Source organism: Pocillopora verrucosa, chromosome 12 (genome assembly GCF_036669915.1).
Source record: "Pocillopora verrucosa isolate sample1 chromosome 12, ASM3666991v2, whole genome shotgun sequence".
Classification (NCBI taxonomy): domain Eukaryota; kingdom Metazoa; phylum Cnidaria; class Anthozoa; order Scleractinia; family Pocilloporidae; genus Pocillopora; species Pocillopora verrucosa.
In genome coordinates, this window is record NC_089323.1 from 2,465,780 (window position 1) to 2,485,534 (window position 19,755).

The 19,755-nt window shown below is 38.3% G+C and overlaps 2 protein-coding genes and 1 pseudogene across 6 annotated transcripts; 1 reads left to right on the forward strand and 2 right to left on the reverse strand.

Moving 5' to 3' along the window:
* Window positions 1-206: 206 nt before the first annotated feature.
* LOC136277521 (DNA-directed RNA polymerases I, II, and III subunit RPABC2-like) lies at window positions 207-5,846 on the reverse strand. 5 transcript variants are annotated; one of them, XM_066159839.1, is made up of 10 exons: window positions 5,757-5,846; window positions 5,469-5,532; window positions 4,798-4,840; window positions 4,376-4,469; window positions 3,946-4,017; window positions 3,266-3,365; window positions 2,500-2,562; window positions 2,164-2,349; window positions 1,813-1,974; window positions 219-1,238 (listed from the first exon to the last, which is right to left on the reverse strand). In XM_066159839.1, exons 1-6 carry the CDS (start codon window positions 5,777-5,779, stop codon window positions 3,305-3,307), a joined length of 357 nt encoding a protein of 118 aa, XP_066015936.1. In that variant the 5' UTR covers window positions 5,780-5,846; the 3' UTR covers window positions 219-1,238; window positions 1,813-1,974; window positions 2,164-2,349; window positions 2,500-2,562; window positions 3,266-3,304. The 5 variants fall into 5 exon arrangements, with proteins under 5 accessions (XP_066015934.1, XP_066015935.1, XP_066015936.1 ...); XM_066159841.1 differs by lacking the exon at window positions 3,266-3,365 and having other exon boundaries at window positions 224-1,238; window positions 5,757-5,834; XM_066159840.1 differs by lacking the exon at window positions 3,266-3,365 and having other exon boundaries at window positions 229-1,238; window positions 2,164-2,562; window positions 5,757-5,833.
* On the forward strand, window positions 5,803-11,184 carry LOC136277523 (RNA 3'-terminal phosphate cyclase-like protein; annotated as a pseudogene).
* On the reverse strand, window positions 11,133-17,605 carry LOC136277518 (uncharacterized). Its single transcript, XM_066159827.1, has 5 exons — window positions 17,468-17,605; window positions 15,737-16,447; window positions 15,603-15,693; window positions 12,882-15,082; window positions 11,133-12,254 (listed from the first exon to the last, which is right to left on the reverse strand). Exons 2-5 carry the CDS (start codon window positions 16,403-16,405, stop codon window positions 11,568-11,570), a joined length of 3,648 nt encoding a protein of 1,215 aa, XP_066015924.1. The 5' UTR covers window positions 16,406-16,447; window positions 17,468-17,605; the 3' UTR covers window positions 11,133-11,567.
* Between the last annotated feature and the right edge of the window lie 2,150 nt (window positions 17,606-19,755).

The following is a 19,755-nucleotide window of genomic DNA, read 5'->3' on the forward strand; positions in this document are numbered from 1 at the left end:
GTGTCATGGTAGAGACGACACTGTGTAACGAGCCAAACGCGGGAGCAATTTGTTTGGACAATCTGTGGCTATCGCAAGTGAGAGAATTTTCCCCTCTTTCCATGTTATTCTGTTGCCATACTAGAATTAGGCAATACAATATAGTACTAATACTTCTTGTAACAATGAAGAAAGACTTACAACCTTGCATGCTGGAATTATGATACTCGTCACAAACAGTGCTTACAACATTAACAGTGGCAGTACATCTTACAATATGTATTACAACACTGTAGAAATAATAAATATTAAAATATTAACAATTCTCTCAACCCAACTGTGCTATTAATGATCAATAATTAATGTTACACTGTAATATATTAAAATTTTAACCTGGGTAAAATTTTTTTCTTGAGAAGTTAAAGAAACTCATCACTGCTGTAAAAGATTCTGCCACATCTACCACCACTTTAATGTGTTTAATAATAATATTTCTGATACACAACTGTTATGAATATTTTCCCAAAAATAATTTTTACAAGATACAAAACTGAATGCAAAAAAATAGGAAATTTTGATTAAGACAAAAGAAATTTTTTAAAAATCATGGCAAGTAAACTTCTACACATTACTGGTAGGTTCTAAGCTTCTGCTGGCATATAATGTCAGTCTTCAAAATAAATACAAGCTTATTAATGAATGACTAAAATCTCATGATATATGAAAGTCAAGACTCAGTTTGAGATGGCCCATACGACTTGGAATAGACCTTTAGAAGTTTTGCTGCTGTTATTTTTCTTTTCCTAAACTCAGTCCAAAACTGACTGATCTGTGACTGCAAGTGATGGCAATCCTGCTGTTGAATCCTGATCAACTTTTTGTCACTTACTAACTGCACATTTTGAACAGAAAGTTGGGCCACTTGATGCAGTGACTGAACTAGAGTGTAAAAAGGAACTTGGCCTTTCCTACCAGTTTCACCACTGAGAGCCTTTGGCCAGCTTTCAATATCATTCATTGTTCTTAATGGCTGACAATAAACAGACCAATCTCTAATGAGGTATGCAATGTTAGTGATCCATGTGTCCTCAATGTATTTTATTAGTTCCAGAAGTGTCTATGTGGTTGCCTGTAGTTTCAGTTGCTGGAACTGAGTAGAAATCTCTGCCAAGTAGTAAGGGTAATGCAAGCAGTTTTCTAATATACCTTTGCATACCATTATCCTCAATGCACAGTGCTTGCAGACCAAGATCTTGCATCTGATAAAAATATGAGCCAAAAAAATTTTAGTCTTTGCATTGATGGAGAGCATAAATATTATCTCTAATTAAAAAAGGTTTGTAAGCATAATTATGACTTAAAAAATAAACAAATGCAAAGCTTGTTGCGACTAGGCATTTTGCCCTATTACAAAGATAAACCATGCATGAACCTGTCCCTGAGGTTAGACATTCCTGGTGTTCATTTGGATGCCATTGTTAGCAAATTGTTGTTGCTCATATATTGCAAATAAAATATTGCTCATATGGTCTAATTGTCCAGGTGAGAGTTAATTGTCATGAAAAAGACAGTCAGCAATTCAAGTTTTCACAACCAGAGGGGAAAACCATCAATCGCTTTCTCAAAAAAACAGTCCTTTACATGACAAACTTGTCCCAGACAATTGGGAAGGGTACATGTAAGAGTGAAAGAGGAGGAGCATGTCAGGGTGGCTGATAAGAAAAGAGAAGGTTGGTCAAAGAGCTTGATGGCCTAAAACTGTAATTCTGCTGGTGCAAGGAGCTCAGATGATAATACAAGTGCATGAAACTTAACTTGACAAATTCAGTTTACCTTTTTCCACACCAACTGGGTCCAATGAAGAGGACATCCCTGCAGCTTTACATGTGGGACAACAGACTGAAGTGCTCCCCACAATGCCTCATCAAAATCTGCTGTTACAAATTGCACATGAAGCCATTCACATGGTAGAAGATGGATGATCTCTCTCAAAATCTGATAGATAAAGGAACAATAATGCATTCAAAGAGAGTTTTTTTTGTCTTTACATGAGCACATTCCAATTGGCTGTCAAGGTAACTTCAGTTTTGATATTAGAAATTGCACTTGCAGAGTGCTCTAACCATTATTTTCCTTTTAAAAAGATAAGAATGAGCATTTAAAGGGAGTTATATGTATACTAACCTCCTTGTAATCTCTCTTCTTCTTTGAGGACATTAAGGCATCACTAATGGCACTTGTTTTGCAGACTCCCCAGATGTAACAAAAGCACTAATTGTTACAAGTTAGTGAAACTTGGGTCTTTAACTATCTTGTCATTTCTGTTAGTGTACCAAGTTTTTGTTGCAGCTAGCTGACTCAGCTGTTGCTCTGTAGCCAAAAAGAAAGGTGGTGCTACTTCTATACATTCACCTCCACTTAGTAAAACCCTGGAGGAATGACATCCTCTTTAAGGGAGAAATTGAGGTCTTTCAAATCTTTTGACCTCGTTTTCTGACACAAATGATTTACTGCACATACAATATGGTCCTCTTTAGACAAAGCTGGGCAAACAGAGGTTACAGGTGGAGCTTCCTGAAGAATCTATTTAAAATAAAAATAAAAATTGCAGCAAAAATGAATAGGGCCAGGTCACAAATGGGAAAAGAAAATGCAATAATCTGCTGTAGAGAAGGGGGGGGGGGGGGTTTCCTGAGACTGGTCATTATTTTATTTTAGAGCACTTTTTTAAGAATAGTTTATTGACGAAAAAAGGTATTCAATTCTAAATTCCTATATTTGGAATTGTAACAAATATTACATAATAGTTCTCTATTTGAATATCAAGATATGATTAACAGTTTATGTAACCTTCCTTTTATTAAATGCACATTAAGGAAAACATTTTGTTAACCCTTTAACTCTTGAAAGTGGTTAACATTCTTGGTGGTAACTTCTCCCTAAAATATCCATGCAATATCCAGCAAGCAGATAGTGAGAAAATTCAAACTTATCAGGTAGAAGTTGTTATCTCCATCTTACATCAAATTCTCCCAAATAATTTACAGGGAAATGTGTAGCAGCCAGAAGGGAGAATTAACGATAAGATCTTGGGAATAAATGTGTTAAAAAAAAAAAAACAAGAGTTGGATGCCAAACATTTTTTAAAAATTCAAGATGTAGATGTACAGAACTCTCATGGGTGGGGTGAAAAAAAAAAAAGGAAAATGAAGAATTTTAGTTTATGGACATAAAATGAACAAAGAAGCACATCAAAAACATAAAAAACTGCTGACAACTAAACTACCACCAATGCAGTTTTATTCTGTGATGATAAATTCATCTATCAGTTTTTGTGGCTTTTGTCTGGAAGATATTGCTGAATAATAATGGGGATGTTTGTTGCTCTGAAATAATATTGAAGAAGAATTAAGAGGCCTACAACTTCTGTAATTGATGTGCTCCTGCAATTATTTTTCCAGGTTCAGTTATCATATAGTCTAATGAATAATATTGTAAATCTGCATGCATTATATCAGATATGCTGCAATCCCATTGGCTATGCTGCCCACTATAGATAAGTAACCCTTGATTTCCATGTGGTAGTTTATTCTGGTTTAGCACACATCAACTCTCACAAAACAGAGATCTAAGTAGAGATGTTAAAAGCTCTCTTTGGATTACATTGCTGAGACAACTTGGTACTGGCTGTTAAACTACTTACGCTGTAAATTTTAGCTTAAATACTCTGGTCAACCTTTTAACTATCAAGATCTGATTGTTTATTCTCCCCTGTAGCTGCTACACATTTCCTTGTAAATTAGTTTTGAGAATTTGGTGCTGGATCAAGGTAACAGCTTCTACCTGATAAGTTTGAATATTCTCATTACCTGTTTGCTGAAGAATGTATGGATATTGTAGGGAGAAGTTTTATGTTAATCACTTCTGGGAGTTAAAGGGTTAAAAAAAATTCATTAAAATTCTTACTTGAGTTCCTTCATGGCTATCTGTAGAGGATCTGTCTGACCTTCAAGTTCCACCATAACAGGGGCACCCATACTGGAAACAACAGATAAAATTGAGTTCCTAAAATTGTGTTCTTGCCAGAATGGACTGAAATAGTCTGTAGCCAAGGTATAACTCAAGATCTCTATCCCTGCCATTAAGTCTTTAACAATCTTTATTTGTTGAGTAAACTAACCTTTTGACTCCCAAGATCTGATTGTTAATTCTCCCCTCTAGCTGCAACATATTTCCTTGTTAATTGGTTACAAGAATTTGGTGTTCAATCAAGGTAATATAATATCTTGTACCTGATGAGTTTGAGTATTTTCATGACCTGTTTGCTGAATAATGTATGGATATTACAGGGAGAATTTACATATTAATCACTTCTGAGAGTTAAAGGGTCAAGTACCTTATCTGTAGAGCTCTAGTTCCTAATACTCTTGCTCTCTCATATTTTGTCATATATGGTGTTGTGATTCTTTTTGTTGGTTCTTGGCTTTCTTCTGCAAATTGACATAAAAAGAGGGAATTAACATTACATTTAAGCAATTAAAATGTCCAATAATTGTTATAAAATGTTCTTCAGCCTGACATTGTGAGACATTCACTTATGAAGGTTGTAGTAGCAACCTTGAAGGATCATGTAACTTCCCTACTTGAATAAAATGAAATGCAAGAAACATTTCCTCATCCTGTGTCTTATAATTAACATGGTTAACTCTTTAAGGCTAAGTGGCCACAACTTCTGGAGTTTTTGGTTTTGTTCTCATGGATTACCTTATTTAACTGTGATTTTATAGAATACTATTTAAAAATTATTGCAAACCATACCTGTTGTGGGAAAAATGTCAATATTATCTGTGTCTTCTGTTGGCTGAAAAAAACACAATAGGATATTAGATACAACCTCCACTAGGAAAGGAAAATAGTTATAAAGAAGTCTTTTACCACTCTTTATTACTGTGAAACTCAGAAAACTAGGAACTTCAGACCAAATATTACTTTGTAAAAGTTTATCTATCCTAGAAAACATGACAGCCAGCCATCAGTCAGGTGTGAGATATCTCAACCTCACGCAGTAAACGCTGATTAGTTTGTGCTCTAGTATTTAATTTTGCCTACATATCCTGATCACACATATGACTGGTCATGACACATTATTATTCCGGACACGCTGGGGTAAAATTTCCGCACAGCCCCATACTACATTATGCGTTCAGTTCTTGGAAATAGAAAACAGTGACAAAAACAATACATTTCGACTGGGAAAACAGATTTGTTTTACAATAGTACGGAGCTGTACGGAAGTTTTACCAAAATATCATCAATATCCTCTTTGAGAGTATCGTTACTATATCAAACTAAAAATCTCCACCAACTTGATTATGATAATCAGTAAGTGTTGTTTGACTCACATGTAACCGAAATCACACGTGCGTTGTCAAAATTATGGTAGATACACTAAATTAACTTATTCAGAAAACAATGGCTAGAAAGCTTACCTCTAAGTCATCTACATCTTCAAAGCGGTCTTCTTCTTCGACCTCGTCGAGGTCATCGTCATACCTAGAAGAAAATCGAGAAAGTTCTCCATCGCAACTTTTGCTGTGAAAAAGTAAATTGGACAACGATTGCTTCGTTTCCGCTATTATCAACCACTACCACAAGAAATGACTTTGATCGATGTATAAAATGCGTCAAAACGTTAATTCGGTATGTAGTTATGTACAAGTGAATCACTGCGGAAAAGATCTCAAGATTTGCTGATTTGGAATGTCATTACCACTCACCCTTCCAAATCGTCGTCCGCCATTTTGAACGAAAACGTAAGTTACTGGTCCAGCAGCAAAATCCAGAGTGTAAGAGTACATCATATATGACAAGTGGAAAGGTCACCCACGTGCGTTTTTCAACATGGCGGCTGATTTGACATACGAAGGTTGTAATTTTTTCCGACAAAGACTTGTTTTGGCGACGCTTAGCGGTAAATCAGTGAAAATAAAAAACATAAGGGAGCAACTTCAGAATACCCCGCAACTCATTTACATGTCATTGAATAAGAATAGCGTCTATTGTGTTATGCCTCGATCTTCAAAGCCTCCCGACACATGTAAGTGAGGCGGAAATGAGTTGCGGGGTATTCTGAAGTTTAGCCAACATAAGAGCTGTTGAAGACGATCCTGGGCTGAAAGGTGCGTCCATTATTGAACTGATTATAGAAATCACAGCCTTTTCAGCTGCTGACTTCAGCTCCAAAAAACTTATATAAAATATGCTTCGTGTTTTGCCGTGTAATTTAAGAATTTTGCTGTCTATGTAACCCTTTAAAGATTTTGAAGCAAGTTTTATACGGCTCCTGGACAAGGTAATAAACGGATCACGAATAAAAATTAATGAAACAGGTAAGTCTTCAGATCATTTATCAGATAATTTTTGTTATTTGTTTATAAGATTTTAATGAATGATAGCACTGCCCAGCCAGGTAATGTCCATGATAGAGGTCCTATTAGGGGTTATCGGGATACGGAATATTTTGCTAAAAGATTGTAGGGATACGGGATACTTAAGGAAAAAAATTAAAGGGATATTTGAAATAGATATTCCAGGATGTAAACATGAGTTTTAGGATAGAAACTACAGCAAGAAACAGGATACGGGATGTTTAAGCCAAACATTAATACTATAGGGGACACCTGCCCCCCCCCCCTTTCCTTCCCAATGGGGCCTAATTATTAAAGCTATATTATCCATATGTTTGGTTACTCTGTTTCCTTTCCCAAAGGTACAATGCTGTTTTATAAACCTGGCCTGTTAACTGGAGGAACCATTGACCATGACTGTAATCCTCAAAGATCCATTGGTTATTACCTAGAAGCAGTGGTACTGCTGGCACCATTTTGCAAGAAACCTATCAGACTTACTCTGAAAGGAATAACAAATGACAGACATGATCCAACAGTAAGCCAGAAATAATGTTATATTTTTTTATTGCAGAGAATTGACCCTTTAAGCTCTAAGAGTGATGAGCTTCTAACTTCTCCTTAAAGTACACTGCTGTATAATTCAAGAAGATCATGAGAATAACAGAAACGATCACCAACATAAGAAGCTTTGATTGTTACACAAATTCTTCTTGTCATCACCAAAGAAAATGTATAGAGAATCAAAGTGTATGGCAAATGTTAGGTTGTAAAGAGTTATAGGTGAATACAAAAAAGATCAAATGTGTAATTCTGATTTGTGTTGGTTTTTTTCCAGTTTCTCTCTGTTTTGTAAAAACTCTTGCTACATATCTAAGAGCATAGACAAAAACAAGATGGAAAACAAGCTCATATAAAGGTGCATAATTAGATTACTTCTGAGAAATGTCTTTCCTAGAATTTGATGATGGTTGAATGATGTTATTTTAGGTTGACATCATTAAAACAGTTACTCTCCCTCTGGTAAAGAAGTTTGTGGTGGATGATGAGGGGCTAGATTTAAAGGTATCATTACCTATCATTAATGAATTTAATTATTATTATTATCATTATTAATGATTTTCCAAGTAAGATTTTAACACATGCAAAAGATCAAGTCGTGCATTTAAATTGTACCATCAGTGAAATTAGCTGGAAAGAAAGTTAAATAATATGACTCAGCTGCCCCTTTCAACACGATTGAATATATCTCTACTCCATGAAGTAGCAAGTTAAGTTATGTAATCAACAAGGTCACCATAATAGCTAAGCAATTCTAATTATGTACATTTTAATGTTAGAGAAGAGAGGAGAGGCGCACACCTAGATACCTGGTATAGTGCCCCTTAATTTAGGATTAAAAGTTATTCACTAAACTAGAATTAACTAAAACAGCTTAGATCAAAAAAGAAGACAGAAGGTGAAGTACATGAATAATTAATATTGACTTAGACAGTAATGTGAAATTACTTTTTTCTGGTTTGTAGAGAAAAGAGGACCTCAATAGATCATTCTTACTAAACATTACAGGGGCCAAATTTTTTACCAAAACAATGGAATTGGGGCAAAGTTGGTGTATAAGACAATCCCATGAGATTTGAACTCCTTTCTTTTTTAATCAATTTCTTCAATTGTTGCTGTTCAGAATGTGAGGAAATAATGTATTATCATTTAATTGACTTTTTTTGTCACAGATTGTGAAAAGGGGAGCACCTCCAGAGGGAGGAGGGGAGGTGGTATTCTCTTGTCCTGTGAGGAGAAACTTGCGGCCATTACAATTCACAGATCCTGGTAAGATAAAAAGAATAAGAGGCCTTGTGTATCCTTTACTTTTCCCCTTGGTATAAGTGTTACAGCTATATTACAGGGACTGCAAGATCAAAGTGCTTGCTGATTATTTTTCATGTAATTTGTTTGGACTTATTTCATTCTTTGTATTTTTCATACCCCCTTGTAAGTGTTTGTTAAATTTGTTAGTGTTTTTCCTTGTCAGGCACACCTTTTCTCACATTTCCATACTGCATGTTATTTCATAGTCCTCTTGTATTTAAAGCCAGTTTCTTTTATGTGTTATCACTTTTTAAGTCAGTTCACCAAAGTTGCTCTTGGCACAGTTCTCTTAAATAATTTATGTTATTAGCTTCAACCTACTACTTCTACGACTAGTATTGTTGCTGTCTCAATAAAAGATATTTCAAGTTTTTGTGATAACATTTTTGCTGTTACAGAGACCATTACACATAGACCACTATTTTTTTTGGAAAAAAGTTGATTTGCCTTAACCAAACCTTAAACAGGTATGCTATGAGAGTTTCTCCAGCTATTTGTAATAGGGTGGTTGACGCAGTGCGTGGTGTATTGAACCAGTTTGTGTCCGATATCTACATTTATACAGATCACTGCAAAGGAGGTCAATCTGGAAAGTATGTTATTTTACAACAAACCTTTAACTTTTTTACCGGGGAATCAGCATGTTTCACCACAATTCATGCAGTAAATATCCATAGCAAGACAAAAAATTATCTTTCTATATTTCCTTACTGAGCATAAAGCTTACCATGTTTCTTCTTCTATTTACAAAATGTGGTGCTATCAATATTGCTGATCCTAGCAGAGTGCAGGATATGTGTCATATATGAAATTCATAATGCGCCTTAGAGTCTCTGTGACTCAGTGGTAGAGCATGGGAGTGTGGAATCTGAAGGTTTGAGGTTCAATTCCTCATGGGGACTCAAGAATTTTTTTCTTTGTTCTGTGCTCATGAGAAGACGACAACCATATTTCTTAATATCCAAAGTGGCAAAATTTATAAGAAGTTTTACTACTCCTCCCCCTCCCCTGTAAGGGGTGACCGTCCATTGTAAATTGTCCTTGGCATTTTTTAGATTTACTTAAGAAGTTATCGGTACCCATTCATACTCCTGAGCAGAGAGAGGAACTGTGAGAGTAAGGTGTCTTGTCCAAGAAGGCAAAGTTATAGCACTTGCTAGATCTCGCGCCCAGATTTGCTGATGCAACTGAGTCAGTGCACTTCTGTTGTGCTGGAGACATTACGATAAGCAAGCTTTTCAGAGTCTCTTAAAACCAGAGATGCAATGTGTTCTTTTGTCATAAGCATGGTACACCATCAGTCATCAGATTAATGATAATCATGATTAAAAATGTCCTCCTCCAGGTCACCAGGGTTTGGAATCTCATTAGTTGCAGAATCAACAACTGGTGCCATGCTAAGTGTTCAGACATCATCTACCCCAGTAGGGGAGGGTCAGCCAGTTGTCCCTGAGGATCTTGGCAAACAGGCAGCTGAAATGTTACTTGAAGAAATTTACAAGGTAAGGTTTATACTTGGATCCTTCATTGGCTCATGATATGTTCCTTTATTCTGGTTGGCTACTGTGATTGCTTTCAGTTTTGGATGTATGACACTCAATCAAAATGCACTTCATTAAGAACTCTTGGCAGCTGGTGATCAGGCTTACACTCATACTAGCTTTTAAAATGATTTAAGTATAACTGTATATTCTGAAATGAGACTCACTATTATTATTTATCTTTCTCCTTTGATAGGGAGGCTGTGTTGACTCTCGCCATCAGAGTGTTGTTCTCCTTTACATGATTCTGGGACAAAGGGATGTTTCTAAAATTCTCACTGATCCACTGACTCCATATACGTAAGTAGTTGATAATGTCTATCAGTGAAAAGAGTAAATAAATTCACACAATTTTCTGTTAGCTGGAGTTATGATCTGTTGTGTGTTATTAGGAAAGATTTTTTTAACTGCTTGGCATCAGTCTGGCTCTCATTCAATTGCAAAAAGGAGAGAAGGGAGAAGGAGGAGAAACAGAGAGATTGAAAAGTGGGAAGAGGCAGTGTTAGGGAGTATGATGGAGGACACAGGAGGAGACAGGGAGGGAGTGGGAATGGAGAGAGGAGAGCAGCATTGTAGGGGGTATATGGAGGGCACAGTGGAGGGGAATGAGGTAGCAGGGCGGCAGGAGGAGGGAGAGAAATTTAGAGGAGGACAGGGAGGGAATGAGGTGGGAGGGGAAATGGAGGGAGACAGAGGGATAGAGAGGGAAAGAGAGAAGGAGAGGAGATGATGAGGAAGGAAAAGATAAAGAAGAGAGGGGAGATAGGAAGAAGGAGAGGGACAGGGTGGCATGGAGGTGAGGTGTAGAGGATGATGGGAAATGAAGACGAGTGCAGCTCAGATAGAGAGGAAAGGTCGAATGGATAATAGGAAGAGAAGGAAGAAAGGGAGATGATGGAGAATAGAAGGAGATGAAAGAGAGGTGAGATAGACAGGAAGAAAAGAAAGTGTTGGAAGGAAGGAGAAATGGAGAAAAGTAAGTGGGGAGGGAGGGGAGAGACGGCTTGGTGGTGGAAGGTTCATTATCAATGTCATGATAAATGTTATTGTTTTCTTTCTACTGAGTAATTCTTTTAAAATTTTCTCAGTGCTATCATCAACTCTTTTACAGCATTCAATTTTTGAGGCATCTAAAAGAATTTTTTGGAGTGATGTTCAAAATATAAGCACAACAGAGTGATGACGACAGCAGTGTAGCAGGAGGAAAGAGTAAAATCTTGCTATCATGTGTAGGGGCTGGATACACGAACATTAACAGGACTATGGTGTAAACAAAAACAAAAAGCAGTGAAGTCAGGGATATTGAGACCTTGATTCTGTGGAAATTTATTTATTTTTTCATATTATAGAGTGAATGTAAACTTGTCTTAATCTCAAATAAACTCATATTGAGACATGAAATGTTTTTAATCGAGTTTCTGCAATGAAACGTTGAAATGAAGTGAAAAATCTTTCATTTTAATTGTAAAAACTGTAAGAGCGCGCTGATCGAACTGAAGTGCTGACAAGAAATCGCCTAAGGCATTTTGTGTTTCTCCGAGATAAACGTAACGCTGAGGTGTGTCTGGATGTTTTCCCCGAATAGTCTCTAATGTCAAGAGCACGCTGTTTGGACTCAAGTCCTGACAAAAAGTCGCCTGAGGCATGTTGCGTTACTTCGAGAGTAAAGTAACTATCGTTTAGCTCTAATTTCAAGAGCAGGCTGAAAAGACTGAACTCCTGACGAGAAGTCGCTTAGAGCATGTTGTGTTTCTCCGAGAGAAAAGTAACACTAAGCTTTGTTTGGTTCTTCTTCCCCCAAGAGTTTAATTCTGATTTCAAGGGCACGCTGAAAAGACTGTAGTGCTGACAAAACGTCACCTGAGGTAAACTGGGTTACTCCGAGAGAGAAGTAATACTCGGCTGTATCTGGATGTTCTTCCCCGAAGACTTTAACTCTTATGTCAAGAGCACGCTCTTTGGACTGAAGTGCTGACAAAAAGTGGCCTAAGCCATGTTGGGTAACACCGAGGTCAAAGTAACTCTCAGCTGTGTCTGGGTGTTCTTCCCCGAAAAGTTTAACTCTTATGTCAAGAGCACACTGCTTGGACTGAAGTGCTGCCAAAAAGTCGCCTAAGGCATGTTGGGTTACTCCGAGAGAAAAGTAACTCTTAGCTGAGTCTGGATGTTCTTCCCCAAAGAGTTTAACTCTTATGTCAAGAGCACGCTGTTTGGACTTAAGTGCTGACAAAAAGTCGTCTAAGGCATGTTGGGTTACACCGAGGTCAAGGTAACTTTTAGCTGTGTCTGGGTGTTCTTCCCCAAAGAGTCTAACTCTTATGTCAAGAGCTCGCTGTTTGGACTGAAGTGCTGACAAAAAGTCGCCTGAGGCATGTTGTGTTACTCCGAGGTCAAAGTAACTTTTAGCTGTGTCTGGGTGTTCCTCCCCAAAAAGTTTCACTCTTATGTCAAGAGCACGCTGTTTGGACTGAAGTGCTGACAAAAAGTCGCCTAAGGCATGTTGGGTTACTCCAAGAGAAAAGTAACTCTGAGCTGTGTCTGAGTGTTCTTCCCCAAAGAGTTTCACTCTTATGTCAAGAGCACGCTGTTTGGACTGAAGTGCTGAAAAAAAGTCTTTTGAGGCTTGTTGTGCTACTCCGAGGTCAAAGTAACTCTTAGCTTCCTCTGGGTGTTCTTCTTCAAACAGTTTCACTCTAATGTCAAGAGCACGCTGTTTGGACTGAAGGGCTGACAAAACGTCGCCTGAGGCGTACTGGGTTTTTCCGAGAGACAAGTAACTCTTCGCTGTGTCTGGGTGTTCTTCCCCGAGGAGTTTAACTCTTATGGCAAGAGCACACTGTTTGGACTGAAGTGCTGACTAAAAGTCACCTGAGGCGTGTTGGGTTACTCCGAGAGAAAAGTAACTCTGAGCTGTATCTGGATGTTCTTTCCCGAAGAGTTTAGTTCTAATCTTGAGAGCACGCTGAAAAGACGTAACTGCTGACGAGAAGTCGCCTGAGGCATGTTGTGTTTCTCCGAGAGAAAAGTAACTTTGAGCTGTGTCTGGGTGTTTTTCCCCGAAGAGTCCTATTGCAATGTCGAGGGCAAGTTGAAAGGACTGAATGGCACCAGGATAGTTTTGCATCTGATGAATAGCGCAGCCACGGTCCAAATAGCTTCTTAGTAGTCTTTCTTGATGCCAATTTAAATCAAGATGTTTGTTGGGTTTAGCTTTATCTCCTGCATTAACTTTTCCACTTTGTTTTAAGGTCATTTTATGATAATTTATCCATATGTCACACACCTTTGTTGCTTCCTCAGGATTATTCAGTACATTTTTAAGTGTCGAATTGACGTTGCGCTGGAAGGTCCATGAACCAATGGAAGGTGGGAGGATCTGTTTATCTATTTCATTTGACATCCTTAGTACAGATTTGCTTATTGCTTGCTTTGTTTCATAATCAGAGGACATTTCCGTCGCTTTGCTAACAACGCATATCATTTCTAATCTAAGTGGTTGAGTGGTTGTAACATCTGCCTTTGGCATATCTGCCTCGATCATTCCCAATTCTTTGTTATTCACTGGAGGAATAACAAGGAGACTTGTGTCTCCTAATGCTCTGCATTCATGTAAGGCTGTGGTGTAAAGCTCCAGAGAAGTTGCTTTCTTTTTCTTGAAAAGAAAGTAAGTAACAAGAATTTGCAGTGCAATTACTCTGAGAATTCGTTGTTCGGGGCTATCACTCACCAAGCAAAGAGCTTTTTGTAAGTTCTCAGCTCCGTCATCTATTTTCCCTGAAACCAGTTGACAGATGCCTTTATAACAAAGGAATTTTCTTTTATCATCTACCGACAAAGAAAAGACCTCGGCTTTAGAGAGCAGCGTCATCGATCTTCCATGTATCCCCCAAGTCACTTCGGTGAATGCCAAGGACAACAGTAACTGACTGTAGAACACGCTCTTTCCAAACGCCTGAGCTTTTTCAGTTGCGTGATCATAAATTTTGTCGATAATTTTTCCCTCGCACCAGAAAAGGGAATCTAGAAAGATTTCCGCCTTTGTCAGGACACCAAATGAGACGTCACATGTCTTGGGATCGGAGCAGCTCTCCATAAGACTCTGAATAATATTCTGCTTCTCTTCATAGAAATCAATAAATGCTTGCATGGATTGTCCTGTCAAAAACTGTTTATTTAGCTTGTCGAAAAGAGAGACGTAAAATGCAGACAAACGTGCTTTGGAGTTCAGCATGGTTTCTTTCATTTCATCTTGACCTCTTCCTCTTGCAAACGACAGAATCAACTTATGCATCGAAAATGACTCAGGTTTGGAACTAGAGTCGAGGAAAGATTTTCTCCGAAGCCTATGCAAGATTTTCTTGGCCTGCAGAGTTGTTTTTACACCAATGACAGCTGTAGCAACTGAGTGGTTAAAATCTCCAGAAAGAACACTAAGTGATACCAGCGCTTCTTTTTCAGATAAAGAGAGTCTCTGAAATGAGGATTCAAATAGGAACTTTAATCGCAGATAGCTTGGATAATCTGGATTGTCCAATAGCTCGAAAAGGCTACTTTCTATTAATTCCTTGAAGGTATCTAAAAATTGACTCGGCTGAGCATTATCTTCAGTAATGGAAGAACACAACAGTTTCATGGCCAAAGGTACGAACCCGCAGATTTTCGCAATTTTCGAGCAGTCAGACGCGGTCGCTTTAGGAAGTAATCCGCCGACTAAGGTTTGAGAGAAGGACTCGTGTAATGGCCCTATTCTTACTGCTTGGTGGCCTTCAAAATGCACATTCATAAACTCAAGAGATTCCCTTGTGGTAAGAAGAAATGTTAAATTCTTGAATTGACTAAGAATGACTTCCAAAAGGTTGATGAAATCCTCCTTCACATTCGGTGCCCCACTTTCGAGTAATTCATCGGCATTGTCAAGAATCATCACAAATTCACCTGAAATGTCTCTTAGAAAGAGAAAAAGTTCTTCTTCTATGGACATCTGCTGAGGAATTTGATCTCTTGTGGAGTGTCTTCTAAAGAAGCTCAGAAGCTGCGTGGTCAGATCGGCCTTTGAAAGAAGCCCTCTCATGGAGAAGAAGTATACGAGAAGTCCACCAGTTTGAAGTCGATGTCCGACTTTAGTTGCCACAGAAGTCTTACCAAAACCAGGCGAGCCCCATACCGACACGATCCGGGAACGTTTGGAAGTTAAGTGACTACTGATGTCTTCACATTCTCTCTGACGGCCAGTGAAGTGTGGAACCTTTGAAGGAAGATTTGATGGTGGTAGGAATGGCTTTGAATCTTAAAAGAAGCAAATTGATACAATCATGAAAGAGCTCATGTCGGTAGTTTGAAGAGAAAAATAACGATGATAATAAATAGTACATTTTACTGTACCATTAAAAATGTGGAAATCATGTTTTAGGGACACAGCTTTAATCATGAGCTTCTTGCTCTTTCCGTGAGGTTGTAATCTTAACAACATCCCACAAGAGTGACGATGTCGGTAAATATAGTGGCTGCGGCTTACTTCTTAAACAAATCGTTTTAAAATAAAAGATAACAGATTGTTTAAGGTGGTATTCTGATTATAGAATAAATTCATCTTAGGGAAGAAGACAGGATTTTCAAGACATGTACGAAGCACTTTTGCGAAAACTGGAAGTTGCCCCGTTGAACTATTATTACTAGAGTAAAGAGCAGAAACGCTGCTATTTCATTTCAGTTCCTCCCTGCCAAACTAATAGTTATAAGACTGCCATATTGCATCTTAAATTGTTGTTAATCAAAAAATTCTGTAAAGCTTTTAATCAGTTTATACCTGTTTGATCTTCATCCATGTTAATTTTCAAATCATCTATTTCTCCCTTCAACAAAGCGAGGTCATTAACTTTTTCTTTTATCGCATTCCCCTGCGCTATTAACACCTGATTTCACTTCTTCGAGACACTCGACACCTGGTCTTAGTTCTTCGAGACACTCGATGTATGATCTGGTCTCCTGTCTAAGACTTTCTTCCAATTTGCGAACTTCTTTGGTGGGAAAGTCAGACTCTGTCAGTCCACCGATGGCATCAATGGGATCTGTTATGATTCCAAGAGCTTTGAATGCTTCTTTAGCAAGCTTCACGTATTGGTCAAAGGTTGGTTTATCAATCTCTGACCTGTCTGCGTGACAAAGGGAGTTTCGTAAAAGTCGAAGCTGATCAATCGCAAGAGCAAAGGTTTCGGCGGTATTTCCACTTGGACTCACAACAGATGGATGGAACTTTCCGAGAGGTACTTTATGGTGCCTTACGTACATTTCACTGAGTGTCTTGTAATGACCTTTGCTATCTGGCGTAGCGAAGGACCTTGCATAGATGGTGGCCTGGAACAGAGCGGTACAATCCCATTCTTCATAGGAGATGTGTCTAGGAACTTTGCTTTTTCCACCTTCTTCAGCTAGAAACAAATTTCTTACTACCGTGAAGTTATCCCACAGTTGATATCCGGGACGATGTCCAAATCTGTTGTCCCACATGGATTTGAACGTCTGACGCAAAGCAGTGGCGAACTCATTAACTACAACTGAGGCAAATTTGAAGTAATTCAGCTGTTCGTTTGTAAAAGGCTGTAGAGCCATAATCGGCGTTAGCACTGGAGACAGCTATCCTCGACCTAAATCCTGAGAAAGATTCAATTTGTTCAAGCATAGATACATATTAAGTGAAATTAAACAGCGATTGATATATGTGAGAGGAAAAGGTAAAATATTGTTTCGTCATGCTCTTCTCGTTTTAATAAATACTTAATCGCACATGCGCACTGGCTCTATCAATTGCGCATAACGGCATGGATACGGAAAGTGGCTACACAGCTAAATTGACTTGAGAAAAGGTGAAAACTCATCTCTAATTAGAATAAAGATTTACGCTTTGAATCTGCTTTCTGTTTGGATGCCAAGTCCCAGCACTTTGTAATTGAAACTAAAAGATTTCTCCCTCGAGGTTCAACCGAAACAATTGTATCTTATTACAATGCGGAAACCGAGAAATCGAAGATTGTGACGCTATAGGATGAATGTGCATCTTAGAAATTAAAGTCCTTCAAAAAATTTACTTCAATAAGCTTGGTTTAACGTCAAAACTTAGTTTTTCTCAAACCTCAACTCCACTTTATTGATACAAACTTTTCTTTGCCAGCAAACAGTTTGAAATAATTTCACGTTTGATATCATAATATCACGCTATTTTGATTTACATGTGTATGAAATTTCAAAACTCTTTCAAGTTTTCAAAGTATTAACTTCCAACAAGATATCCTAAATAAATGGGATTACGAACTTGCATGGCATGAACGACAAGCACGAAGAAACAAATTATTGCGCAATTGATGATAACAGGAAATTGAAGGGTACAAAAGATTGCGTTTTAATTTCTGCTAAAAGCGGCTCAAAACGTTCATTAATAAACCTTTTGCTGTTCATTACACGAAAATACGCATTCATTTGTTTGAAAAGGCGAACAATTGCGTGAAGTTACATTCCTAAGCGACAAAAAGCGATCATCTGCGCGTAAATCAGATTCTCCCTACTGCGCTTTACCGTGACTTCTGACCGTCCAAAAGTTGTCACCGGATTCGTCGACAAACACACAGTGGCGATAATGAACAACTCAAGGTGTAGTTGAAGAAAACTGTTACTCACCTACCTCGAATTTCAAGTTAGAGCGAGAAATATCATGATGGCAGACGCACAAACTGATTATCTGAATGATTATTGGACGAACTGCGAGAATGCAACTCGAAATTTATCCGGAGAGTGGTTGTGTTATGACTACCTATTCGTACCACACAGGAATTCTACACTGACCGTTACTATCCTAAATGCCTAAGCAATGAAGAATTAATTGTTCTCGAGAAATGTGGCGTGATGTTTACAGGTCAAACGCGCCTTAGAAGGGGAAATTCCCCTTTAATCTGGTCAATACACTCAGCATTGCTCAATTTCCTTTTTGAAATAAACATGGCCCCCTGAGCAATGCTCTTCAAAACACGCGATAGAGCAGGAATAACTTCTTTTTCATCCATAGCGCTCACCTAACGCTTACTTCTGCTTGCTTGAAAGATGCAAAACAAAAAACAAAACAAAAAACAGAATGGACGACTCACAAACACGCCTGCTCTTCAAAATTCCCTGACTTAGTCTTAACAGAAATAACCACTCCTTTCCTCAATCTTACCTTATTACGAGCTTGTTATTTCCGTCACACGATTGGGTCGCTTACTCGGTTCGTTTTCTTAAACAAGATATTTCGTTTAATACTGTGGGTGCTAGGCAGTCTCATGACATGTGCTTTCATGGCTTCCTCTCTCAGGCTGTCGGCTTGTTTTATTTACGATAAACGAGCGTGAGTAATTTACTGTTCACTCAGCTGACAGTGGTACATTTTTGAAACGAGTAACATTACAGACAAGATTTGTTTCATCATATTTTCCGGTCGCAAATGAGAAACAATGCTTGAGTGTAGCGCTCATAACAAGACGTCTCTTGTTACGTCGGTTTACAACATGTTTCTGTTATTATTCACTTCCGCTGGAAGTCATACTTACGGACACGAATGTGTTATATATACTGTTCAATGTTAATTGTAATCATCCCTGAAGAAGTCTCAGGCAAAATGCGTCGGAAAAAATAAACAAAAAGTTACAACACCAAGTAGTCTTTCTTTGTGCTGCTCACTGGTCTCCGTTAAAAAAAGATACAGAAAGTATAAATCTTGTATATTTTCGGAGCGTGGAAGAAGAGTTTCGTTCACGAAACCAGATCAAGACCTCCCATAATACGTGACGACACTTTGCGCTTATGTCACGCTCACTCCAGAATCGATGGGCTTGAGGTCACAGTGATATACACCGGACAAAATCTTAAGTTTAATACTTTTCGGCTTGGACTAAAAAATATTTCTATAAGTAACAGACTCGATCATGGGGGCGGGGGCAGGGCGAGAATCTTCACTCCTCCACCTCCACCCTTCTTCTTATTATTTTTGACCGTCGACCGCCCCCATAGTAGAAATTTCTCTCTCTCCCCAAGCCTTCAGCTACCATTAAAATCAAAGATGGCGGCCATAATTTTCGTTCAGAAAATACTTAGCACTCGCTCGCCAAAATTAAGCCTGTTTTTCAGGCTACCCTTTTCACTGCCTTACACACATGTGGTGTATCACATCACGTAGCCTGGATCGGAACGTTTTCAAAATGGCCGTCGATTAAGTGTCAAAACAAATTGTAGAAAATTTGGCTTTGAATAATATGTCGTTTTATTTGCTCATTTTGGTTTCTCTAACCTAAAAGGAATGTATAGGTACGAACGATTTAGCGTTCAAAACGTGTCTCCATGAAGCGCGCGGCCAAAAACGATTATGTTATCCCTGTGACGTAGAAAAATGTGAAGACACGTCGGCAGCTATGGTGGAGAAAGGAAAAATCTCGAAAGAAGGACGGACGTAATGCGTGGCCGGAGCACCAATAGTAGCTACAAGAATAATACACATATATCAGGTGTTTTTAAACACTAATTTCCAAATGATGTAGGTATATGGCCAAAATGGACGTGTCTCGATCGTCGACATCGAGGAGATTTTACTCTTCAATGTAGTTGGCCTTATGCTCCGTACCGGCCTCGAAGACGCCTGTTACGAGCATATATAACTACTGAGTTACATCAGGGGAAGATAACCAAAGAATTCAGCTAAAGGGGATGCTGAATAAGTAGCCTGTTATTACACCGTACACGATTGTTCAACATTCTTTTCGGCTGACATTTCGCAAGCGAAGAATAGTGAGCTCCTTATTTCACGCGCTTGAGATGTACTCATTCTCTGTCTTTCCACACGACTATATTTGCGCTTTTCTCTCCTATCATATGAAATCCTACCAATTGTAGTTTATGTCGTATTTTAACAACAGAAATGCATCATTTGTGATAAAGTT

Bases quoted from the DNA above. Each gene is read 5' to 3' on its own strand.
- LOC136277521 (XM_066159837.1), bottom strand. From the start codon at position 2,196: ATGTCCTCAAAGAAGAAGAGAGATTACAAGGAG. The intron at 1,975-2,163 runs GTTAGTATACAT...TTTATCTATCAG, and splicing joins AGAAGAGAGATTACAAGGAG to ATTTTGAGAGAGATCATCCA. The intron at 1,239-1,812 runs GTAAACTGAATT...TATTTTTATCAG, and splicing joins CCCAGTTGGTGTGGAAAAAG to ATGCAAGATCTTGGTCTGCA.
- LOC136277518 (XM_066159827.1), bottom strand. From the start codon at position 16,405: ATGGCTCTACAGCCTTTTACAAACGAACAGCTGAATTACTTCAAATTT. The intron at 15,694-15,736 runs GTCGAGTGTCTC...TTAATAGCGCAG, and splicing joins TCGAAGAACTAAGACCAGGT to GGGAATGCGATAAAAGAAAA. The intron at 12,255-12,881 runs GCCCTCGACATT...CAGTCCAAACAG, and splicing joins CCATTCAGTCCTTTCAACTT to CGTGCTCTTGACATAAGAGT.